At 36.7% G+C, this 20,971-nt stretch overlaps 1 protein-coding gene across 2 annotated transcripts in view; it reads right to left on the bottom strand.

The window, feature by feature from the left end:
* Nucleotides 1-20,971, bottom strand: part of LOC105499700 (interleukin 1 receptor accessory protein like 2) — a 1,280,649-nt gene that overhangs the window by 17,492 nt on the left and 1,242,186 nt on the right. For both annotated transcript variants that reach the window (XM_011772467.3, XM_011772468.3), the window contains 2 exons: nucleotides 12,385-12,530; nucleotides 3,971-4,114 (listed from right to left, as the gene is read on the bottom strand). In XM_011772467.3, coding sequence (XP_011770769.1) covers nucleotides 3,971-4,114; nucleotides 12,385-12,530 — 290 coding nt within the window. The remainder of the gene's footprint in view (nucleotides 1-3,970; nucleotides 4,115-12,384; nucleotides 12,531-20,971) is intronic.

Raw genomic sequence — 20,971 nt, forward strand, 5'->3', positions numbered from 1 at the left:
AAAATCAACAACATGATGCAAATAAGGTTAACAGCAAGGCCTGAAAATTGTTTCTAAACCAAAAGGCTGTTCAGCAGCACCACTTTTCTAGGCAAGGCTAATGAGCCTTCCTCTGTGCTAAATCATGCTGACTAAGCTTATCTGAGGAACCAGAAAATAGAGCATAATGCAGACAGAACAGTGTAAGGAAGAGGGCTGGCACAGTGGTTACCATAGGTATGCTGTTCCTAATAAAGAGAGAAGTTATAAGGAAGAGAACCAAATGTTTTGTAGAAGAATTTTCCTATTGTCACAGCTGTCCTTTTCTGTTTTAAAATCTAATTTGAATCCTGCTCCCTATCAAGAAGCCATCCATGTTTATAACTCAGTTGTTCTGCAGCTGTGCTAAGCAGAGTGCTAAACTCCTAGTTTCTACAGAGCAAAGACTGTGTAATCTTGTTGATTATTATATACCTACTACCTACTATAGTATATGTGTGTGTGTGTGTGACTGTAGTGTTGATCCAGATGCAGAATATAAGTAAATGCATCATGCATAGTCCCTGCCACTTAGTAGACACTTAAATATTTAATGACTGAAAAATTGAAAGGTTAAATAAATGAAGCAATCATTGGTGGGTTGAATTTAAATGAATTAAATTTTAAACATGGCTAAGAAATTAAAGTTTGTTGGATGGATTTTATTTTATACAAAATCAGGCATTTTTATAAGAACTTTTAGGAAATACCATTATAGATATTGTCAAAGAGAGAGCATGAAGAAAAAGCATATGGTTAAAATTAAGTTGTGTCTATGATATGTCAAAATATTTAAATGGTGAAATGAAAAATGTGATAGATTATCTGGCTGACATTTGGCATTCTGTAACTGTAAAAATTTATTCATTTTCACCATATACATATTGACTTTTTAGTATTCCACTGAAGCTAATATAGAGGTTATATACTTAAGGTCCAAGGTTCTATGCAGAAATATAAAATATTTTAACCATCATTCCTAACGAAAACACTTGAAGTGCCCTCTCCCCATATTGCATTTTTCCCCCAACACTGAATTTGGAATCAATACATACAATTAGGTAATCAAAATGTTCTATATTACTGGACACCTTTGAACACATGAACCACATTGCAGATAAAGATGCAAAGCGGAATATTTAATTCCTGAAAAATTCTATCATATCAGCATAAAATTAATCTTACAAATATGTCCTACAACTGAGCAGTTAGTCTAGGTTATTGGGTATCAGTGATGAAGGTAATTAATTATTGTAGATTAACATAATAAATTGTATAATCTCAGATTAACAAATTGCATATTATCAGGACTCAAAACATATTAATCACAGAAGCCTCCCTTTCATATTTTTATTTATTTTATTCATTTTTTTTTAGAGACAGGGTCTTACTCTGTCATCCAGGCCGGAGTGCAGTGATGAGATCATAGCTCACTGCGACCTTGAGCTCCTGGGTTCAAGCGATTCTCTTGACTCGGCCCCCATGGTTATCCGGTACCACAGGCATGCACCACCATGCACCACCATGAGGCAGGAGGATTGCTTGAGTACAGGAGTTTGAGACTGCAGTGAGCCAGGATTGCACCACTGCACTTCAGCCTGGGTGACAGTGACTCTGTCTAAAAAAAAAAAAAAAAAAAAAAAAAAAAAAAGTTAAAAGAAAAATAAAAGAAAGAAGAATTTCTGTAATTTACTATGAAAATATGAAAGTCAATTAAAACTCATCCCAAGGCTTACAGCAGTTTTGGGATGAGAACTTTATGTATAAGAAGCTACGTGCCATGTTATTGATTTTGATTGGAAACATGGCAGTTTGTACTCTTGAAAAAAATTAAATCATTTTAAATGTTCAAAGAAACAAGGCTCAGTATACTGCTTTATTGATATTTCTCTCATAAGATTTTCAAAATTCATAAACATTTAAAAAATAAATATTTAAAAAATAGTTTATTTTTTAAACTATTTTTTGTAGAGATGAGGTCTCCCTATGTTGTGTAGGCTGGTCTTGAACTCCTGGGCTCAAGCAGTCTTCCTGCTTAGGTCTTCCAAAGTGCTGGGATTTTGTGAGCTACTGTGCCTGGCCCCTTTTATGTTCTTTTACACAGATAATGCATCTTTTACCTTCACAATTGGCTACTTTAGCCACTTGCTGGCACCTGGGAACCAGGGACATTAACCTCAATAACACATTCTCTCTAGTTTTTTTCTGTATACAGATAAGAAGTCAAGATTTTTCAATATTAACTGTTGTTTATAGGAAGAACTGAGGGTAATTGGTCATATTTCCATATATATTGTCAGCATATATAATAATTGTTGGAATAGGTCTTAATTTTTCACTTTTAAGATGTATCTAAGTAAGTCTGTAGTACTTTTAAATGGGCTGCTGTAATTGCTGAGTAGATTTGAAATGTGCAAATGTGTAGATGTGTAGATTTGAAAATGAGCAAATGAGCATGCATATGTACTCATCAAAAAGCATTTCACGCCAAGTGCACTGGCTAACGCCTGTAATCCCAACACTTTTGGAGGCTAAGTCCAGAGGATTGCTTGAATGCAAGAATTTGAGACCAGCCTAGGTAACAAGGCGAGACCCTGTCTCTACAAGAAATAATAATAATAATAATAGTAATAATAATAAATTAGCCAGGCATGGTGGCATGCACTTGTAATCTCAGCTACTCAGGAGGCTGAGGCAGGAGGATTGCTTGAGTACAGGAGTTTGAGACTGCAGTGAGCCAGGATTGCACCACTGCACTTCAGCCTGGGTGACAGTGACTCTGTCTCAAAAAAAAAAAAAAAAAAAAAAAGGTAAAAGAAAAATAAAAGAAAGAAGAATTTCTGTAATTTACTATGAAAATATGAAAGTCAATTAAAACCCAACCATATCATCATTCACATAATAGTAACAACAAGACCAAAATCAGATTCCTCAAAAATTTTGACATTACATCTATCACTATAAAATTAAAATCAAAATTGTGAATTTCTCTTTTTTGAGGTAAGACAACCAACTCAAAAAAATAAACAAAAGCTCTAACCTTACTTATTTTGGTACAATGAAAACTCAGTTTTAAATCTGTCTTTTTAAAATAATGTTTTCCAAATTGGATTTCTTTCTAAAAAGTGTTTGGCTTACCTGTGGCATTCTATACACATTTCCAAGGCTTACAGCAGTTTTGGGATGAGAACTTTATGTATAAGAAGCTACGTGCCATGATTTCTTATTGATTTTTATTGGAAACATGGCAGTTTGTACTCTTGAAAAAAATTAAATCATTTTAAATGTTCAAAGAAACAAGGCTCAGTATACTGCTTTATTGATATTTCTCTCATAAGATTTTCAAAATTCATAAACAGCAAATACAAGAAAATTATGAGCTATACTCTGAATTTTTATTCTTTCAGGTCACCTTTGAGAATGGTGCTATAAGCATTCAAAATATGTAGGTACATGTACTTTGAGCTTTAAAAGGATTGTCTCCATAGCTTTCAATCTGTTTCTTGCATGATTGCCTGTTTTGTAGATGGCAGCAATGGCTAAATTGATCTGTACTTAAATTTGCATTTTCTGAAAAAAATTGGAATTGATTCTTAATTTGCTTCTTACTAAGTGTGAGGGATTTGACAGCAATTGTTTTATCTCCTGAGCAACTAATGTCTTATTGTTAAACTTTTTATTGGAAATAAAGTCAAACGTATAGGAATATTATAAAAATAAAACTATTTCAAAAAACATACATAGCATTTACTCAGATTTACCTATTGTTAATATATTCTCCTCTTTTCTCTTTTTCCTGGTAAGGTTTCTAAACTATTTAAAGGTAAGTAACTTGCCATAGCCCTTTACCCCTAAATATTTCAGCTTGTACTTCCTAAAAATAGGGAAGGTCTCTTACATAATCACAAATGCATGCCATTTAATGGAATTCGAACAATAGGAGACAGCTTACCATCATTAGTTTCATCAGCGCCAAAGTGCTGCCTGTAGAAGAGCATTAATTCAATGCTGTAGCATTTATAAATGACCACCAGCAGTACAAGGAGGAGGAAGATTGCTCCCAGGCCCCCTGCAAGTTCAATTTTGTAGATTAAATCTGGAGCGAACAGAATAAACAGGAAAAGGTAATTAAATCAGCAACACTTGGGATCTTCCCATATTTCTAGTATATAAGATGTACTACCATTCTGTTTTCCTGTCCAGAAAATTCTTGCTTAATGCAGTAGCTTTGCTCTTGATACATTTGTATGAATCAAATTTTTCTAAAATAAACTCTTTAAAATTTGATTAATTTACTATTAAAAGTGGTAAGTCTATCTGAAAAGGAATAGTTGCTCCCAGTTTGTTTTGAACGCATCTGAGATGTCATATATATGCTTTTGCTCTAAATGTATTTCAGGGAACTATTAAAGCTACTTTATTCTGGGTCCAAGGCCAATATTTTCTTATTTCTGTTAAATTATCATATTGGTTTAGCAAGATTACCATCTAGTACTTCTCAGGCCACAGGTCATATTCTTTTGCAGGAGAACATCATCATAAAATTACTTTCAGAATCAAATAAAATCTAATGAGTTTGCAGGATTTAACTGTTTCATTTAACCCCAGTAGAACATAATCCAATATAAGGTAAGCAGGTAAAATTAGCTTATCCATTTCCCCTACTTATTTGAATAAATTACTGTAATATATATGTGATATAATATGCCCAATGGAACTAAAACATAATGAGAAATCCAGGCTAATCACTTGGCCTCTTCAGCCAACACCAGCCTACCTGATAGCAGACTTAGGCTGCTCCAGTGGGGCATCCCTAGAACTCTTGAGCATTGGAACAATGAAATCAAAATATAATGGAAGAAGACATAATGTCTCCCAGGTTCAGGGAACAGTGACTTAACCTGTAGTAAATCAGTGATATTAATAAATCTAAAGAGTGTATCATCAAAAGAGGGTATGGTATCATGAAATTTAGAGAAAGGGGAAGTCGCAGGAGAATTTAGAATGTGAATTCAGCAATGTCCAGGGGAAAAATACTGAATCTGAGAGACATCAGACTAGAGACATATTTTCCACAGGGACATTATTGGTCTCATGATAATTAGATAAAATTGCCTACAAGATAAACTAACCTTCCTTTAATGTAATTACATAATTACCAAGTGACTATTTTATTACTAATTCAGCTTGCCATGTAACTGGAAACTAGAAAAGAGAGAGACAATCTAGTTTATACATCAATTCCTTGTGAGTTTAGTTGGCATCAGTCAGTCTTCCTGGATGGATCAATTATGGGGCACTGTCAAAATCAAATTGCTGACCATTGACAGGCTGTCATTCTTCAAAGCCAGACTGTCAACCTTTCTCTAGGAATGTCCCTTATCTCTATACAGGATTATTGCTTAAGAGAAATTAGCCAGGCTCAATATAACAATTAAGATCCATTTAGTACTTTATATTTTATAAAAAAGAAATATATATATATAATATATAAATATATAAATATAAAAATAAAATATAAAATATAAAAATATATATTTAAAAATACATTACACACACACACACACACACACACACACACACACACACACACACACAGAACAGCCAATCAGGAGAGTCATAGAATGGAAATGTAAGAAACACAAATAAATGTCACTCTTTTTGAGTATGGAGAGAGGGGGAAGGATAGAAAAAGGAAGAGAGTGGGGCTGCTGTGAAGGACAAAATACGCCAACAAGGAATATTGTGAGGGCACACACAATGAATAGGGGTAGGAAGTTGGAATCTGTGTCTGTCGTGCCTGATGCAAGAGGTGGTCTTTTTAAAAAAATAAGCCACAAAATTCCGGGTTTAAAAAAAAAAAATCACGACATAATTAGCAATGCTTCCTGCCCTCTATATAAAACGTGGCTGTCCAGGAACCTCTACCTTCCTCTGCCTCTGCCCATGTTGGGGACAAAACAGGCTTTCTTAAGAGATCTCTGTGGGCTGCAAATCACAGTTTTTACTTGTTTTCTGACCGTCTTATATACACCATCAATCATACATTATTAAAAGCCAATTTTAAATAGAGAAACCAATACGATTTACTTTGTTACTCTGAAAACTGACTTCTCTTTCATCTTGGGGCATTAATTGACTTGATTCAAAAGGTTTTTCCTGTTTTAAGATGTTCACTTTACGCTATAAATTTTTTGGTCTTTCTGTCTGTCTCTCTCTGCGGTCAGAAGAGCTTTCAAATGTTTTAAAAGTCGTGGAATGGGAAATTTTCCAGCAATTTCTATGTTATTTACAGAGCAGAGTTGCTATTAGGTAGATGGAAAACTTCAGCAGCAGGAACAATTTGTGCTCTCAAGTAGCAGACATTTTTTTCAGCAGTAAATTTATGGAAGAAAACCATGGTGAAAAAAGTACTTTTGTTACTTTGGGGTCCGTTTTATAAAAAAAATCTTTGAAAGATATTATGTAATGATGGCTGTTTAAGTTGAAAAATGTGGACCTAGGCCCAGAGACCCAACCAGCATTCTTTGATTCAGCCCAGGCAGTCACATCAAAAGGGAAACATCTATCCTATAATCAGAGGGCACAGTTGCCATCACCCAAATGCCACCTGGATTTTCTTTTGTCTTCTATTTTCAATTGCAATTTTCAATCTCAGCAGGATCTATACTTCAAGGGACACTTACTCACTGAGAAACTGAAAGTCATTTTAGTTGGGCTGTGTCTTGTATATGCTTCACAAAGAGAGCTGTAGCAAGAACAGCAAATATTTATGGGCCTGTAACTTTTTCTAGGTACCCAAAGTACATGGGTAGTTCTTTTTACCTTCTTAGTTTGAACCCACCTATTTTTTCACTGTGAACACAAAGATCAGATATTATAGAACGGGACAAATAGCAACTGAAGCCAAGGGACTGGAGAGAGAGAATGCAGGGAATGTTTAAGCTTGCTGCTCTGATTCACAAGATGGGAAGCAGTTTAGGAGATCCCACCTGAGGGCTTCTGTCATGGTCTGAATGTTTGTTCAAAATGCATATGTTGTAACCTAACCCCCAAGGTGATTATATGAGAGGGAGGCCTGGCCAGGCACAGTGGCTCAAGCCTGTAATCCCAGCACTTGGGGAGACCAGGGCAGGAGGGTCGCTTGAAGCCAGGAGTTTGTGACCAACCAGGTCAACAAAGTGAAGCCCTGTCTCTACAAAAAAATTAAACAATTAGTTGGGCATGGTGGTGTGTCTGTAGCCCCAGCTACTCTGGAGACTGCGGTGGGAGAATTATTTGGGCTCAGGAGTTTGAGGCAGCAGTGCACTATGACTGAGTCATTGCATTCCAGCCTGGACAACAGAGTGAGACCCTGCCCTGTTTCTAAAGAAATAAAAAATAAAAAACGAGGGAAGCATGTGAGAAGTGATTAGGTCATGAGGGTAGAACTTTCATAAACGGGGCCTGGTATAAGAGATGCCTGAGGAAACCTTTTTGCTGCTACTGCCATGTGAAGACACAAAGAAAGTGTCGTCTATGCGAAATGGGTCCTTACCAGATACCAAATCTGTTGGTACCTCGATCTTGGTCTTCCTAGCCTCCAGAACTGTGAACAATCCATTTCCGTTGTTTATATACTATCTAGTCTAAGGTATCCTGTTATAGCAGCCCAAATGGACTAGGACAGAAATTGGTACTGAGAAGTGGGGTGCTGCTGTAACAAATACCTAAAGTTGTGGAACCAACTTTGGAACTGGGTAATGGATAGAGAGTAGAAGAGATTTGAGGTATATTGCCATGAAAAGAGCCTTAAGGGCAATTCTGGTGAGGGCTTGGAAGAAGAAGAGAGCTACAGAGAATTCCTCAGTCATCTTAGAGATTGCCTAAATGGTCGTGATCAGAATGTTAGTAGAAATATGAATGGCAAAGGCCATTCTGATACCTCAGACAGAAATGAGTAATAGGCCCCTACCAGACATGAATCTGCTGGTGCCTTGATCTTGGACATCCCAGCCTCTAGGATTGTGAGCACTAAATTTATAATGTTTAAAAATTACTCAGTCTAAGGTGTGATCCAGAGCAGGCTCAGAAAGTTTTCTATTCAGATATGGTGGGACAGAGTGAAGCAGCAGCACTGAGAATGAAGAGAGACAGATTCAATGATATGCCTCTGTTTTATGAGAAAGGAGGTATGTACAGGGAAGCAGAAATAATTATCAGAATTTCTGGAACCTAAGTTCAGACTCTTGGCTCACCAAATAAAAAATTTAGGATGAACTTCTTACTGAAATGCTAGTTGCACATACTGCAAATTGTTCATCTGAGAATAAGGAAGTGGTAGGTGCAGACAGAAGATAAATAGGTAAGAAGAGGGATAGGTTACAAAACTTGATCCTGTTAATTGGATATGTTAGATGTGAGTTTTCATTTTACAAAAACCCTTTTCACTTAATGAAAGGATTCATCATGTTTCTTCTCCATAATGATCACTTAAGGCATATTAAATATTTGACTTACAGCTCATCAAGAAGTTATTGTTCCATAAAACAATCCATACTAGTATTCCAAGTGGGAATACTACTGCCAATGAGGCCAGGCTATGATGTGATAAAGCTTAAAAGGTCCAACTCCAAAGAAAATATCTTAAGTTTCTCAAAACTAGCTAGAGCTTGTTCTGACTTAAAAAAAAATACGACAGGTCCATAAGGATTCTTGCTCTTTCTTGGGCTTCCACTATATCGTCAGAAGCTCCTAAGGAGACCAAGGGAGGGAAGATTAACTGCATACTTTTGTAAAGCACAGTGAAATCATTTAACTGCTACCTAGAACAGAGAGTACAAACTGGTATACTATGGGCCAAAAAATTGGTTTTGTTGGATCACACAATGTTTCAAAAATGAATACTAATATTTTAAAATTAAAAGACTTCGTATCCAGTCTTTCAGCTTCACTTGAAAACTTCGAAGCTCTCATATCCCTGGGCATACATTCCAGCAAAAACAGCAGTAATCTTATAGAACAAAGTAGTTGTTGCCCTTTTAAAGCAAGGCATGTTTTCTCTGGTCTATGTTTTGATTTTGTCTAATATCCAGCCCTCTTCTTAAAAAAATTCAGTATTTTCCTGGGACCTGAGGTCTTTGAGTTTGCAATCCCTGGAAAGTAAATAATACTTGAAAAGAAAAAAACGCATTTAGGTAATCCAGGGCAGATATTAGTCATGACAAAATCACAGATCAAATCTTCTTTTTATCAATCCCTGTTATTTATTGCTCACCTGATTGTGCTTGTCCTCCATGAGGAGAATTTTCATTCAAGAAATAGTTTTGAGCACTTACTATGTTTTATGCACTGGAGATACAGCAGTAAATAAGGCAAGAAAAGTTCCTGTTCTCAAGTATTCTATATTTTAGTGGGGGGAAGAAAACAAGAAGCAAACAAATATGCAATATAATATCCAATAGTAATAGACAAAACAAAAAGAAGTGGAGACAGGTTAGAAGAAAAATAAAATGAAAGGTAATATCATTTTATATAGGATGGCCAGAAAATACCTATCAAGAAGATAACATTTAAGTAGAAATCTGTATGAAGGGAAAGAGGGAGTCATGGAGACAGCTGGAGGCAAGAGTGTTACAGACAGATGAAATAGCAAGTGCAAAGGACCTGATGCAGGACTGTGTTTGGTGAACATGAGAAACAGAAAGGAGGCTAGTGTGTATAATGTATGAGGAAAATTGTGGTAGAAAATGAGATCAGACGTAAGAACAGATTGTGTAGTGCCTTATAGGACATGGTAAAGATTTGAGATTTCATTCTTGGTGGAACAGGGAAAGAACTGTAAATGGAGGGTTCTGATCAGGGGGATAACATGACCTTGCTTACATATTTAAATGATCCTTCTGACTGTTGTGATAAGAATAGACTGTGAGAGGAAAAGGATGGAAGCAGGGAGACCAGTTAGGCTGTTACCATGATCCGGGTAATTGGTGCTGGTGGCTCAGAAGAGGATGTGGGTAGTGAAGGTGAGAAAAGTGTTCAGAGTCTGGATAGGCTTTGAAAGTTAAGCCATGGGATTTGCTGGTGGAGTAGATATAGGATGTGAGTAGAGAAAAGAAAAAGTGAAGAATGACTCCAAGGATTTTGGCATGAGCAACTAGAACAATGGTGATGGAGATGGAGAAGGAGACTGGAGGATCAGGTTCGTAGGCAGGAGAAATTAGGAATCCTGTTTGGGACAAGCTAAATTTGATATGCCTACTAGATCTGTAAGAAGAGTTGTTTAGTAGGCAATTGAGTATACAGGTGGGAAGTCCAGGCTAGACATAAATTTGGGAGTTGTTAGCATATAAGTGGTAAGCAAAACCATGAGATGGAGATAGAATGAAATCACCTACTGAATGAGTGAGAAAAGGGGACCTGAACCCTGGGGAACTCCAATATTTAAATATTTGGAAGATGAGAATTAACATTGTCAGTTATCATGATTTAGACCAGTTTCCTTGTAGAAGCCATGTGAGGTAGCAGAGTATTATAGTGTGTCTTAGTTTGTAGTGTCAAATTCTTAGAAACTTTTAGGTGCTGCCCTGTGTTGCTTTACTTATTAAAGACAAATGGATTTATTTTAAAACTCAAATGAGGTTATTTCTGTCCACACAGGCCGATTGATAAGACACCCCCCATTATTTTTCCTCATAGCAGGTTTTTAATTATAATACTATATATCTTTTGCAGAATTTTGAAAAATGTTTAAAGTTGGTCTTTCTTTGCATTCTCACTCCTCCAAAAGGTATAAGCTCCAAGAAGACCTAGGTAGGTCTATCTTATTCAGCATTCTATTCCCCAGCATCTATCATAGTGCTGGCTGTAGCTAAGTGTTCAATAATAAAAGAAAAAATTAACCACTTATTTGACCAGAATGGGTTCTAAGTGCTTATTACTAGCTAGACACTGCTCAGGTTGATATTTCTGAGGATACAGAGGTATAACAGCAGGCTCTGATTGGAGGATCTCTAAGCCCGAAATAAGACTAAGATGAACAGAAACAAAGTGATCCTTGCCACAAGGTGTTTGGGCATGATCAATACCTGCCCTTCATGTGGTTCCTAAGTGGTTACCTAGGATAAATTATCCAAGTTCAGTATAATAATAAAGACTGGTTATGGCATATTTCATACTCATTATATCATTATTATTTGAACCTCAAAGTGCCTCTGCAAGGTAGATACTATTAATCCTATTTCAAAGATAAGAAAACTAAGGTTTAGGGAGTCTAATAAGACAAGTCAGTCCTACTGAACCAGGATCTCCTGAATCTGGATCTTCTGACTTTACTTCCTCTATTAGACTCCTTTACACTTAAATACGCCTTTATTTTAAGACAGAATCAAGTCTAATGGAGTACGAAGTGGTGCTAGAGATATAAATGCATTATTTTCAGAATAATGATTCCTCTCTGCTTCTTCAAGAGCTGCTGGTCATTGTCAAGTATTAGGGCTGGCTGGAAAATATAAATTCCATCCTGGCCAGGAAGTACAACTAAGTGACCTTGCTGATTGAATCTGTTCTATTATTGCTCTAAAACCTAGGCAACAAGGACACTGATTGAGAACATTTGTTCTGCTACATTTGCAAAGCCTTTGCCAGATGTACATATACAGAAAGTATTTAGCCTTTTGCAGCAACCAAAAGTCATAGCAAGGTAAGAGCCAGTTCAGAAGCTACTCTAGCTGCTGAGATTGCTTGTTGTTTGTATATCTGTTTTTATCTCCTTTATATGTAAATTTAGAGTTTCTTTTCTTTGTTCATTATATACAATTTCCACCCTGTCTGGAACCAACTTGAGAAAGAGATCTCCATAAATGCCAAAATATTTAGAAATATATGCACCTGATAAAGACCTCTTAATACCAGGTCATATCATAAAATATAGTTTATAATTTCTATGATAATTATAAGAATATTATATGGGACTATTAATTTTTTATTTTTTAATCAGGGAATAAAAAAGCAACTGTGTTTCTCATCCAAAAAAAAATCTCTTGCATTTCATTTAAGCAATATAAGATATAAGAAGGTAAAATATGGAGAAAATATTGAATGTCAAATATATATCAAATTTTATGTAACACTAATAACTAAGGTACACTTTATATAACTGGATTTAACATATAACAATACTTCATTTCATTTATCCACTTCCTAATGATATTGAAGATCATAGGCGTTTTATGTTAATATCACAGCAAGAGAAATATCTTTCCTTAAAAAGACAAAATGGTTAATAGAAGTTTACACTACATGATAAAATAAAGCCAAGAAATATCTCTAACTTCAATAATTGTTGATAGCTAAGCAAACCATAGTTATAGTTATAAAAATAAATACCCTTTTTACGCAGCAGAACACTGGCATGTTTCCGTCCATTTCGGTTTTCAACATGGCAGGTATAATTCGCCAGGTCAGCTTCCACAACTGAGTCAAAGATGAGTGCCAACTCAACTTCTTTTTCTCCAAGATGCTCTTTGAGAAGCCTGAAATAAAGAAAGTATTCTTGGCTGAATTAGCTTGATTTGGGCAGAAAGCAGCCATGCAAAGACTACAGATGGTCACACAGCTCACACAGGTCTCTGATGATGGGCGTGGAGAATCCTGACTGGGTGTATATGTGGGTGGGACCTTCAACAAGAAAACACAAAAAGTGGCTCTTGACATGAAGATAAGATGGAAAAGAAAAGAAGTGAATAATTCACTTGGCAAAAAGAAATATTAACATGCCACTAGGCTTTGATAAATAAAGTCAACATGGCATGTATGGTGAAAAGGAGGAAACACTAGGTTCCATGCTCTAAACTAAGATCATGAAAACTAATTGGATTTTTGCATCATGGCATGAAGGGAAAAAAATTTTAGAAGTATAGACTTTGTGGTAGAGGTTAGAGTTTTGATAGTAGTGAGGTAAAGATGTAAAGAAGGGGGCCTTGAATGTGGTTGCCTTATGAGAAGTAAACTGAAAATTTTTAGTGGCCTTCTATCTCCATACATTAGTGATAAGCCTACTCTCTGCTTTTCTCCTGGCTTTTGTCCAACGCAGTAATGTGCTCTGAGCCCTAATCCCCCAATAATGCTAACACGCCCATGACCCTGATCTCTCCAGACACTGCTCCCCATCTGTCCCTTTGCTTTCTGCCCTCACAGGAGAAGCCCTCTGTAACATTTTCTCTTAGCCTTGCTTTTTTTTTAAAGCTGCAAAGGACCTTGTATGGCCAGGAACAGATGTTCCTTGCAGAGGGGCTGAATTGCTAGGGTTATTTCCTGAAGAGTGCGTCTCCTGTTTCTTTGGAGAGTTATATTCTCAACAACGACCAGCTACCTTCTGGGTGAGATGAAAGTGGGCACCCTGTCAACTTTTCTCTTCTTTCTCTTGCCTTTGGCCAAAGAAGGAGCGAATTATGAGTCCACATGGTGACAACCCTACAGTTTAGTTCTGGAGTAGGTTCTTAAATACGTATATGTTTCAATCATGAAATATTTTAGATGGAAAATTGGAGAAGCAGAAGTAATTCTCGCCTTCTTTTTGGACACCTGGTTATAAATGCAGGGAATATCTCTATGACTTACTGGCACTCAGCATAAAATTGGAAACATGACTGCTCAGACAAAACTGGGCTCTAAGTACAGGACTCCCAATTACAAGCTCAGGCTTGGTCTTTACAAAATCATTAACTCAATGGTGCCTTAATTTAACTCATCTTGAAACTGGTAAAATAACTGCCATACATACTTTAACTTTGTTGTAAGGGTAAAATGGGTTAAAGTGATTTGAAAAGTAAATAGTACTATGCACATGCAAATGTATGTTACTAAACACAAACATTTCATTATCTGAAGGTAGATTGTATTTTAGCTACTCCAAAAATATTTGTATTTACATTTACTGACATTTAAGATTGGCTTGACTTAACCTCTTCTTCTTCCCATTTGAGAGCAGGAAGGGCTTAAAGTTGGGTTGGTGGAATGGAATTTCTAAAATCTGAGTCTCTTGTACTAAAATCTCAAGTCCTTTACATTTATGTACCATCATAGAACCAGACGAGTATAAGAATTTTCTTAACTGCATATGGGAGAATACATCTTATGGTTAGTTTTTCTATAAATTGTTTTTATTTTTCCTGACTGAAGTTGTAGTTTCTCTTTTTGTCTTCTCTCCCAACATGTACCTAACCAAGACAAAATTGGACATTTACTACTTTCATGGTTTATATTGACTTTTGTTCTCTGTTTTTCTCCCTGATGTTGGTAAATAACACCACACTAAATTATTTTAGCTCTGTGTAACCTGCTGTGGAAGAACCCCCTGTAGTTCCAGAAGCTGCATAGGCACCACAACTTCAGTTTAATTTGAAGCCTCACATGGAGGGCAGCCATAGCCTCTGCCAGGCACAGGGTGGAAAGCTGATCCTGTTCTTCCCGACCAAGCCTTTCCTTCTTCTAATGCAGTTTCCAAAAACAGCTCTTCACAGGCTGCAGAAAGAATCTGGAGAGAGGATTTGAAAAATGATCCTTGGTTCATCTATTAATATATATGAGGTGTCTTAATTATCAGCTCCTGAAAAACCTAGGTGACTTGTGTTTTTTAGAATTAAAGATCAAAATGGTGTTTATGCCTACAAATCACTCAACGGAGCAGTCATAATTTTCTAGCAAATATATTGTTTTTAATTTTAATTTTAGGTTCAGGGGCACATGTGCAGGTTTGTTTTATAAATTGCCTGTCACAGGGGTTTGGTGTACAGATTATTTTATTACCTAGGTAATAGCATAGTACCCTCCTGCGACCCTCCAAGACTTTCAAGTAGGCCCCGGTGTCTGTTGTTTCCTTCTTTGTCTTCAAATGTACTCAACATTTAGCTCCCACTTATAAGTGAGAACATGTGGTATTTGGTTTTCTGTTCCTGTGTTAGTTCCCTTAGGATAATGGCTTCCAGCTCCATCCATGTTGCTTCAAAGAACATGATCTCATTCTTTTTTATTGCTGTGTACTATTCCATGGTGTATGTGTATCACATTTTCTTTATCCAGTCTACTGCTGATGGGCATTTAAGTTGATTCCATGTCTTTGCTCTTGTGAATATTGCTGTGGTGAACATACCCATGCATCTTTATGGTAGAACAATTTATATTCCCTTGGGTATATACCCAATAATGAGATTGCTGAGTTGAATGATAATTCTCTTTTAAGTTGTTTGAGAAATCGCCAAACTGCTTTCCACAATGACTGAACTAATTTACATTCCCACCAGCAGTGTAGAAGCACTCTCCTTTCTCTGCGACCTCACCAACATCTGCTATTTTTTGACTTTTTAATAGTGGCCATTCTGACTGGTATGAGATGGTATCTTGTTGTGGTTTTGATGATCATTTCTCTAACAATAAGTGATGTTGAGCATTTTTACATATGTTTGTTTGGCTGCATGTATGTCTTCTTTTGAAAAGTGTTCATGTTCTTTGCCCACTTTTTTATGGAGTTTTTTTTTTTTTATTTTTTTTTAAGTTCCTTATGGATTCTGGATATTAGTCTTTTGTCAGATACATAGTTTGCAAATATTTTCTCCCATTCTGTATGTTGTCTGTTTACTCTGTTGATAGTTTTTATTTTTATTTATTTATTTTTTGCTGTGAAGAAGCTCCTTTGTTGAATTAGTCCAATTTTTCGAATTTTGTTTTTGTTGCAATTGCTTTTGGCATCTTTGTCATGAAATACTTGCCAGATTCTATGTCCGTAATGGTATTTCCTAGGTTATCCTTCAGGATTTTTATAGTTTTTGGTTTTACACTTAAGTATTTAATTCATCTTGAGTTGATCTTTGTATATGGTGTAAGGAGTCCAGTTTCAATCTTCTGTGTATGGCTACCCAGTAATCCCAGCACCACTTATTTAATAGGGAGTCCTTTCCTCATTGCTTGTTTTTGTCAACTTTGTCAAAGATCAGATGGTTGTTGATTGGTGGCATTGCTTATGTTCCATTGGTCTATGTGTCTGTTTTCGTACCAGTATCATGCTATTTTGGCTACTATATTCTTGTAGTATAGTTTGAAGTCAGGTAATGTGATGTCTCAGGCTTTGTCCTTTTTGCTTAGGATTGCCTTGGCCATTCGGGCTCTTTTTTGATTCCATATATATTTTTAAATAGTTTTTTTCTAATTCTGTGAAGAATATAACAATCCATCAATGATTCTTTTGCAGTCTTTAATAAGTGCCTGGCTCTGGGCTGTATATTTGGCATATAAGAAATAGGAACATTAAAAGATGTGGTCCCTTCTTCCATTAAACTTTAAAATTTAAATGAGGAGACACAATGTACACAGTTGCAGAAAATTATAGAAAGAATAAGGCAAAGCAGGGTGGTACACTCACGCTTATGACAGTATGTCATAGAATGGAGAGACTACTGTTGACTAAGTTATCTAAAAAATGCCTAAGAAAATTCTCGCTAAGTGAAAAGAAGGGAGGGTTTTCCAGAATAGAAGACAAGAGTAGGTTTTTGCAGAATGTGTGAAAGAGAGGTATTAAAGAGACTGGTTTCAGAGTAGAGGTTATAAGTGAGGGAATCCTGGGATATATTTCAAATGACCTTAGAAGTATCTCATTCCAAGTATTGATATTATATGGGAGGGTAAGAACCACATGCATTTTAAATTGATTATTGAAACATAATAGATGTACAAAAAAACTCACCTATTTAATGTATACAATTTGATGAGTTTGTATATATGCATGCATCCATGGCAGGTGAGGGAGGGGAAGTAACCAGAGGGGTCTAAATATTAACATTAAAGGCAAGTTATAGTAGCAGTGAACATTGGTACAATAAAAAGTAACCAGTTCAGATGATAGACATCACTATATTCCAAAATTTTATTTAGATTGGTACTATTATTACAAATTAATACTATGAAGAGTTTGGAAATTGTCCCTCTCATTCTCACAAAAAGAAAAAAGGTGAACAAACTGAAAATTATCAACTTTTCTTAAATCCCTCAGGTAACAAGTCACAGGGCAAACTTCTGCCCCAGAAAGATGAGAGAAAGGCAAATACAGAGAATTACAGTATACTGGAATGAGATCCCCAGGAGCAAGGCCTGTACCAGCACAAACACTTAAAATGTAATAGATAAATTCCTGGAGACCCACCATGAACTATCTTGAGAGTTAAAAACAGCATGAGACCTATATTTAGGAGGACCTAAATATAGGGGGACCCCACAATTTTGTGAGTTTTGCCTACATAAGCGCCACTAAGTTCTTACTGTGAAGATTGGAAAAAAGATTCCCTTATGCTTCTGGCAGGGGGAAAGGGAAAACTGACCATTTTAAAATGAGCCCAGAGCACTTTGTTCTCCTTTTAAAAGTGCTTGTTGATTGAGTATAGTGGTTCAGGTCTATAATTCTAGGCTTTAGGAGGCCAAGGCTAGAGGATAACTTGAGGCCAGGAGTTCAAGACCAGCCTGGGAAACATAGCAAGACCCCATATCTACAAATAATAATTTTTAAACATTAGCCAGGCTTGATGGTGTGCACCTGTAATCCCAGTGAGGCTGAGGTGGGAGAAACACTTGAACCTTGGCGTTAGAATTTGCAGTGAGCTATGACTGTGCCACTGTACACCAGCCTGGGTGACAGAGCAAGATCCTGTTTCTTTTCTTTTCTGAGATGGAGTTTCGCTCTGTCGCCCAGGCTGGAGTGCAGTGGCGCCATCTCGGCTCACTGACAGCTCTGCCTCCCGAGTTCACGCCATTCTCCTGCCTCAGCCTCCCGAGTAGCTGGGACTACAGGCTCCCACCACCACGCCCGGCTAATTTTTTGTATTTTTAGTAGAGACGGGATTTCACCGTGTTAGCCAGGATGGTCTTGATCTCCTGACCTCGTGATCTGCCCGCCTCAGCCTCCCAAAGTGCTGGGATTGCAGGCGTGAGCCACCACTCCCGGCCCTTTTCTTTTTCTTTTCAAAGGCTTGCTCTCAAGGGAAACCACTTTATCGTGACCTAAACTACTTCAATTTTACCAAAGCCTAGCCCACCTGGGAGAAGGGAAATGACTACTCTAGTCTTCCTCTCACTTTAGGGGGAATCTAAGAAACACTTATGAAGGTAACATACCAGGGGCACAAGCTCACTAAAGGATGCGACATCATAGAATTTTGAAATATGTATCACAACATCAATCAGGCTCCTGTATAATAATAAGGGATTTTATTTGGAAAAACAAAAAACAAAAAACCTGCAAAGCTCAGACCCTATTTAAGAAGTAATCTCGAGGAAAAATCAAACAAAACAGTGGAGACAAGAACAAAAACACTAGAGGCAATTTCAGCCTCTGACACCTATAGCTATACCAAAGAGTAAACACAGTCTAACTTTTAGTCAGATAAACATGAAATCTCACATTGAAAGCCTATTTACTTCAGTTACTTTTACCCAATATACCATATCTGGCTTTCAACAAAAAAGTCACAAGGCATATTAAAAAGCAAAGCAAAACAAAACAAAGCAAAAAATCCCCACAGTTTGAAGACATAAAGCAAACATTCAGAACCAGACTCAGATATGGCAGAGATTTTGAAATTACCAAACTGGAAATGTAAGATAACTATGATTAATATGTTAAGGGCTCCAATGAAAAAAGTGGACAACATATATCAACAAATTAGTAAGGTAACCAGAGATGGAAACTCTTAAGAAAAAATCAAAAGGAAACTCTAGAAATCAAAATATGTTGACAGTCAAAGAATCAATGCCTTTGAAGATATGTCAATAGAAACCTCCTAAACTGAAATTCAAAGAGAAAAAAGGACAAAAAAAAAGTAAAAAATGCCCAATAATTTAGGAACAATTACAAAAGAAGTAATATGCATATAATAAATACCAGAAAGAGAAGAAAGGAACAGTAGAACATAACATAGGAACATAGAACATAAACAGTAGAAATATTTAGCTAATAATCTTGGAAAATTTTCTAAAATTAATAACAGACACCAAACCACAAATCAAGGACGCTCAAAGAACACAAAGAAGAATAAATACCAAAAAAACTACACCTAGGCATATCATTTTCTAACTGCATAAAATTAAAGACAAAGAAAATCTTGAAAGAAGCCAGAGGGGTAAAAAGAAATACCCACCACAACTATAGATAAAGAAGAATAGGAAATTCATCAGACTTCTCTGTGAAAATCATGCAAGCAAGAAGAGGGTGGGGTGAAATATTTAAAGTGTTGAAATAAAACAATTACAAACCTAGAATGCGATATTCAGTTAAATTATCCTTCAAAGGTGATGGATAAATAAAGACTTTCTCAGACAAACTAAAACAGGGAATTTGTGCTTATATATTTAGGATAGTTAGCTCTTCCTGTTGAATTGATCCTTTTACCATTATGTAATGGCCTTCTTTGTCTCTTTTGATCTTTGATGGTTTAAAGTCTGTTTTATCAGAGACTAGTATTGCAACCCCTGCTCTTTTTTGTTCTCCATTTGCTTGGTAGATCTTCCTCCATCCCTTTATGTTAAGCCTGTGTATGTCTCTGCCTGTGAGATGGGTCTCTTGAATATAGCAAACTGATGGGTCTTGACTCTTTATCCAGTTTGCCAGTCTGTGTCTTTTAATTGGAGCATGTAGTCCATTTACATTTAAGGTTAATATTGTTATGTGTGAACTTGATCCTGCCATTATGATATTAACTGGTTATTTTGCTCGATAGTTGATGCAGTTTCTTCCTAGCCTAAATGGTCTTTACATTTTGGCATGTTTTTGCAATGGCTGGTACCGGTTGTTCCTTTCCATGTTTAGTGCTTCTTCAGGGTCTCTTGTAAGGCAGGCCTGGTGGTGACAAAATCTCTAAGCATTTGCTTATCTGTAAAGGATTTTATTTCTCCTTCACTTATGATACTTAGTTTGGCTGAATATGAAATTCTGGGTTTAAAATTCTTTTCTTTAAGAATGTTGAATATTGGCCCCCACTCTCTTCTGGCTTGTAGAGTTTCTGCTGAGAGATCTGCTGTTAGTCTGATGGGCTTCCCTTTGTGGGTAACCCGACCTTTCTCTCTGGCTGCCCTTAAGATTTTTTCCTTCATTTCAACTTTGGTGAATCTGGCAATTATGTGTCTTGGAGTTGCTCTTCTCGAGGAGTATGTTTGTGGCATTCTCTGCATTTCCTCAATTTGAATGTTGGCCTGCCCTACTAGGTTGGGGAAGTTCTCCTGGATGATATCCTGAAGAGTGTTTTCCAACTTGGTTCCATTTTCTCCCTCACTTTCAGGCACCCCAATCAGACGTAGATTTGGTCTTTTTACATAATCCCATACTTCTTGCAGTCTTTGTTTATTTCTTTTTCTTCTTTTTTCTTTAGATTTCTCTTCTTGCTTCATTTCATTCATTTGATCCTCAATCTCTGATAGTCTTTCTTCCAGTTGATCGAGTCAGTTACTGAAGCTTGTGCATTTGTCACATATTTCTCGTGTCATGGTTTTCATCTCTGTCAGTTCGTTTATGGCCTTCTCTGCATTAATTATTCTCATTATCAATTCTTCCACTCTTTTTTCAAGAATTTTAGTTTCTTTGCACTGAGTACGTAATTCCTCCTTTAGTTCTGAGAAGTTTGATGGACTGAAGCCTTCTTCTCTCATCTCGTCAAAGTCATTCTCCGTCCAGCTTTGATCCATTGCTGGCGATGAGCTGTGTTCCTTTGCAGGGGGAGATGTGCTCTTATTTTTTGAATTTCCAGCTTTTCTGTCCTGCTTTTTCCCCATCTTTGTGGTTTTATCTGCCTCTGGTCTTTGATGATGGTGACGTACTGATGGGGTTTTGGTGTGGGTGTCCTTCCTGTCTGTTAGTTTTCCTTCTGACAGTCAGGACCCTCAGCTGTAGGTCTGTTGGAGATTGCTTGAGGTCCACTCCAGACCCTGTTTGCCTGGG

The sequence above is a fragment of the Macaca nemestrina genome, chromosome X (genome assembly GCF_043159975.1).
Source record: "Macaca nemestrina isolate mMacNem1 chromosome X, mMacNem.hap1, whole genome shotgun sequence".
Lineage (NCBI taxonomy): Eukaryota > Metazoa > Chordata > Mammalia > Primates > Cercopithecidae > Macaca > Macaca nemestrina.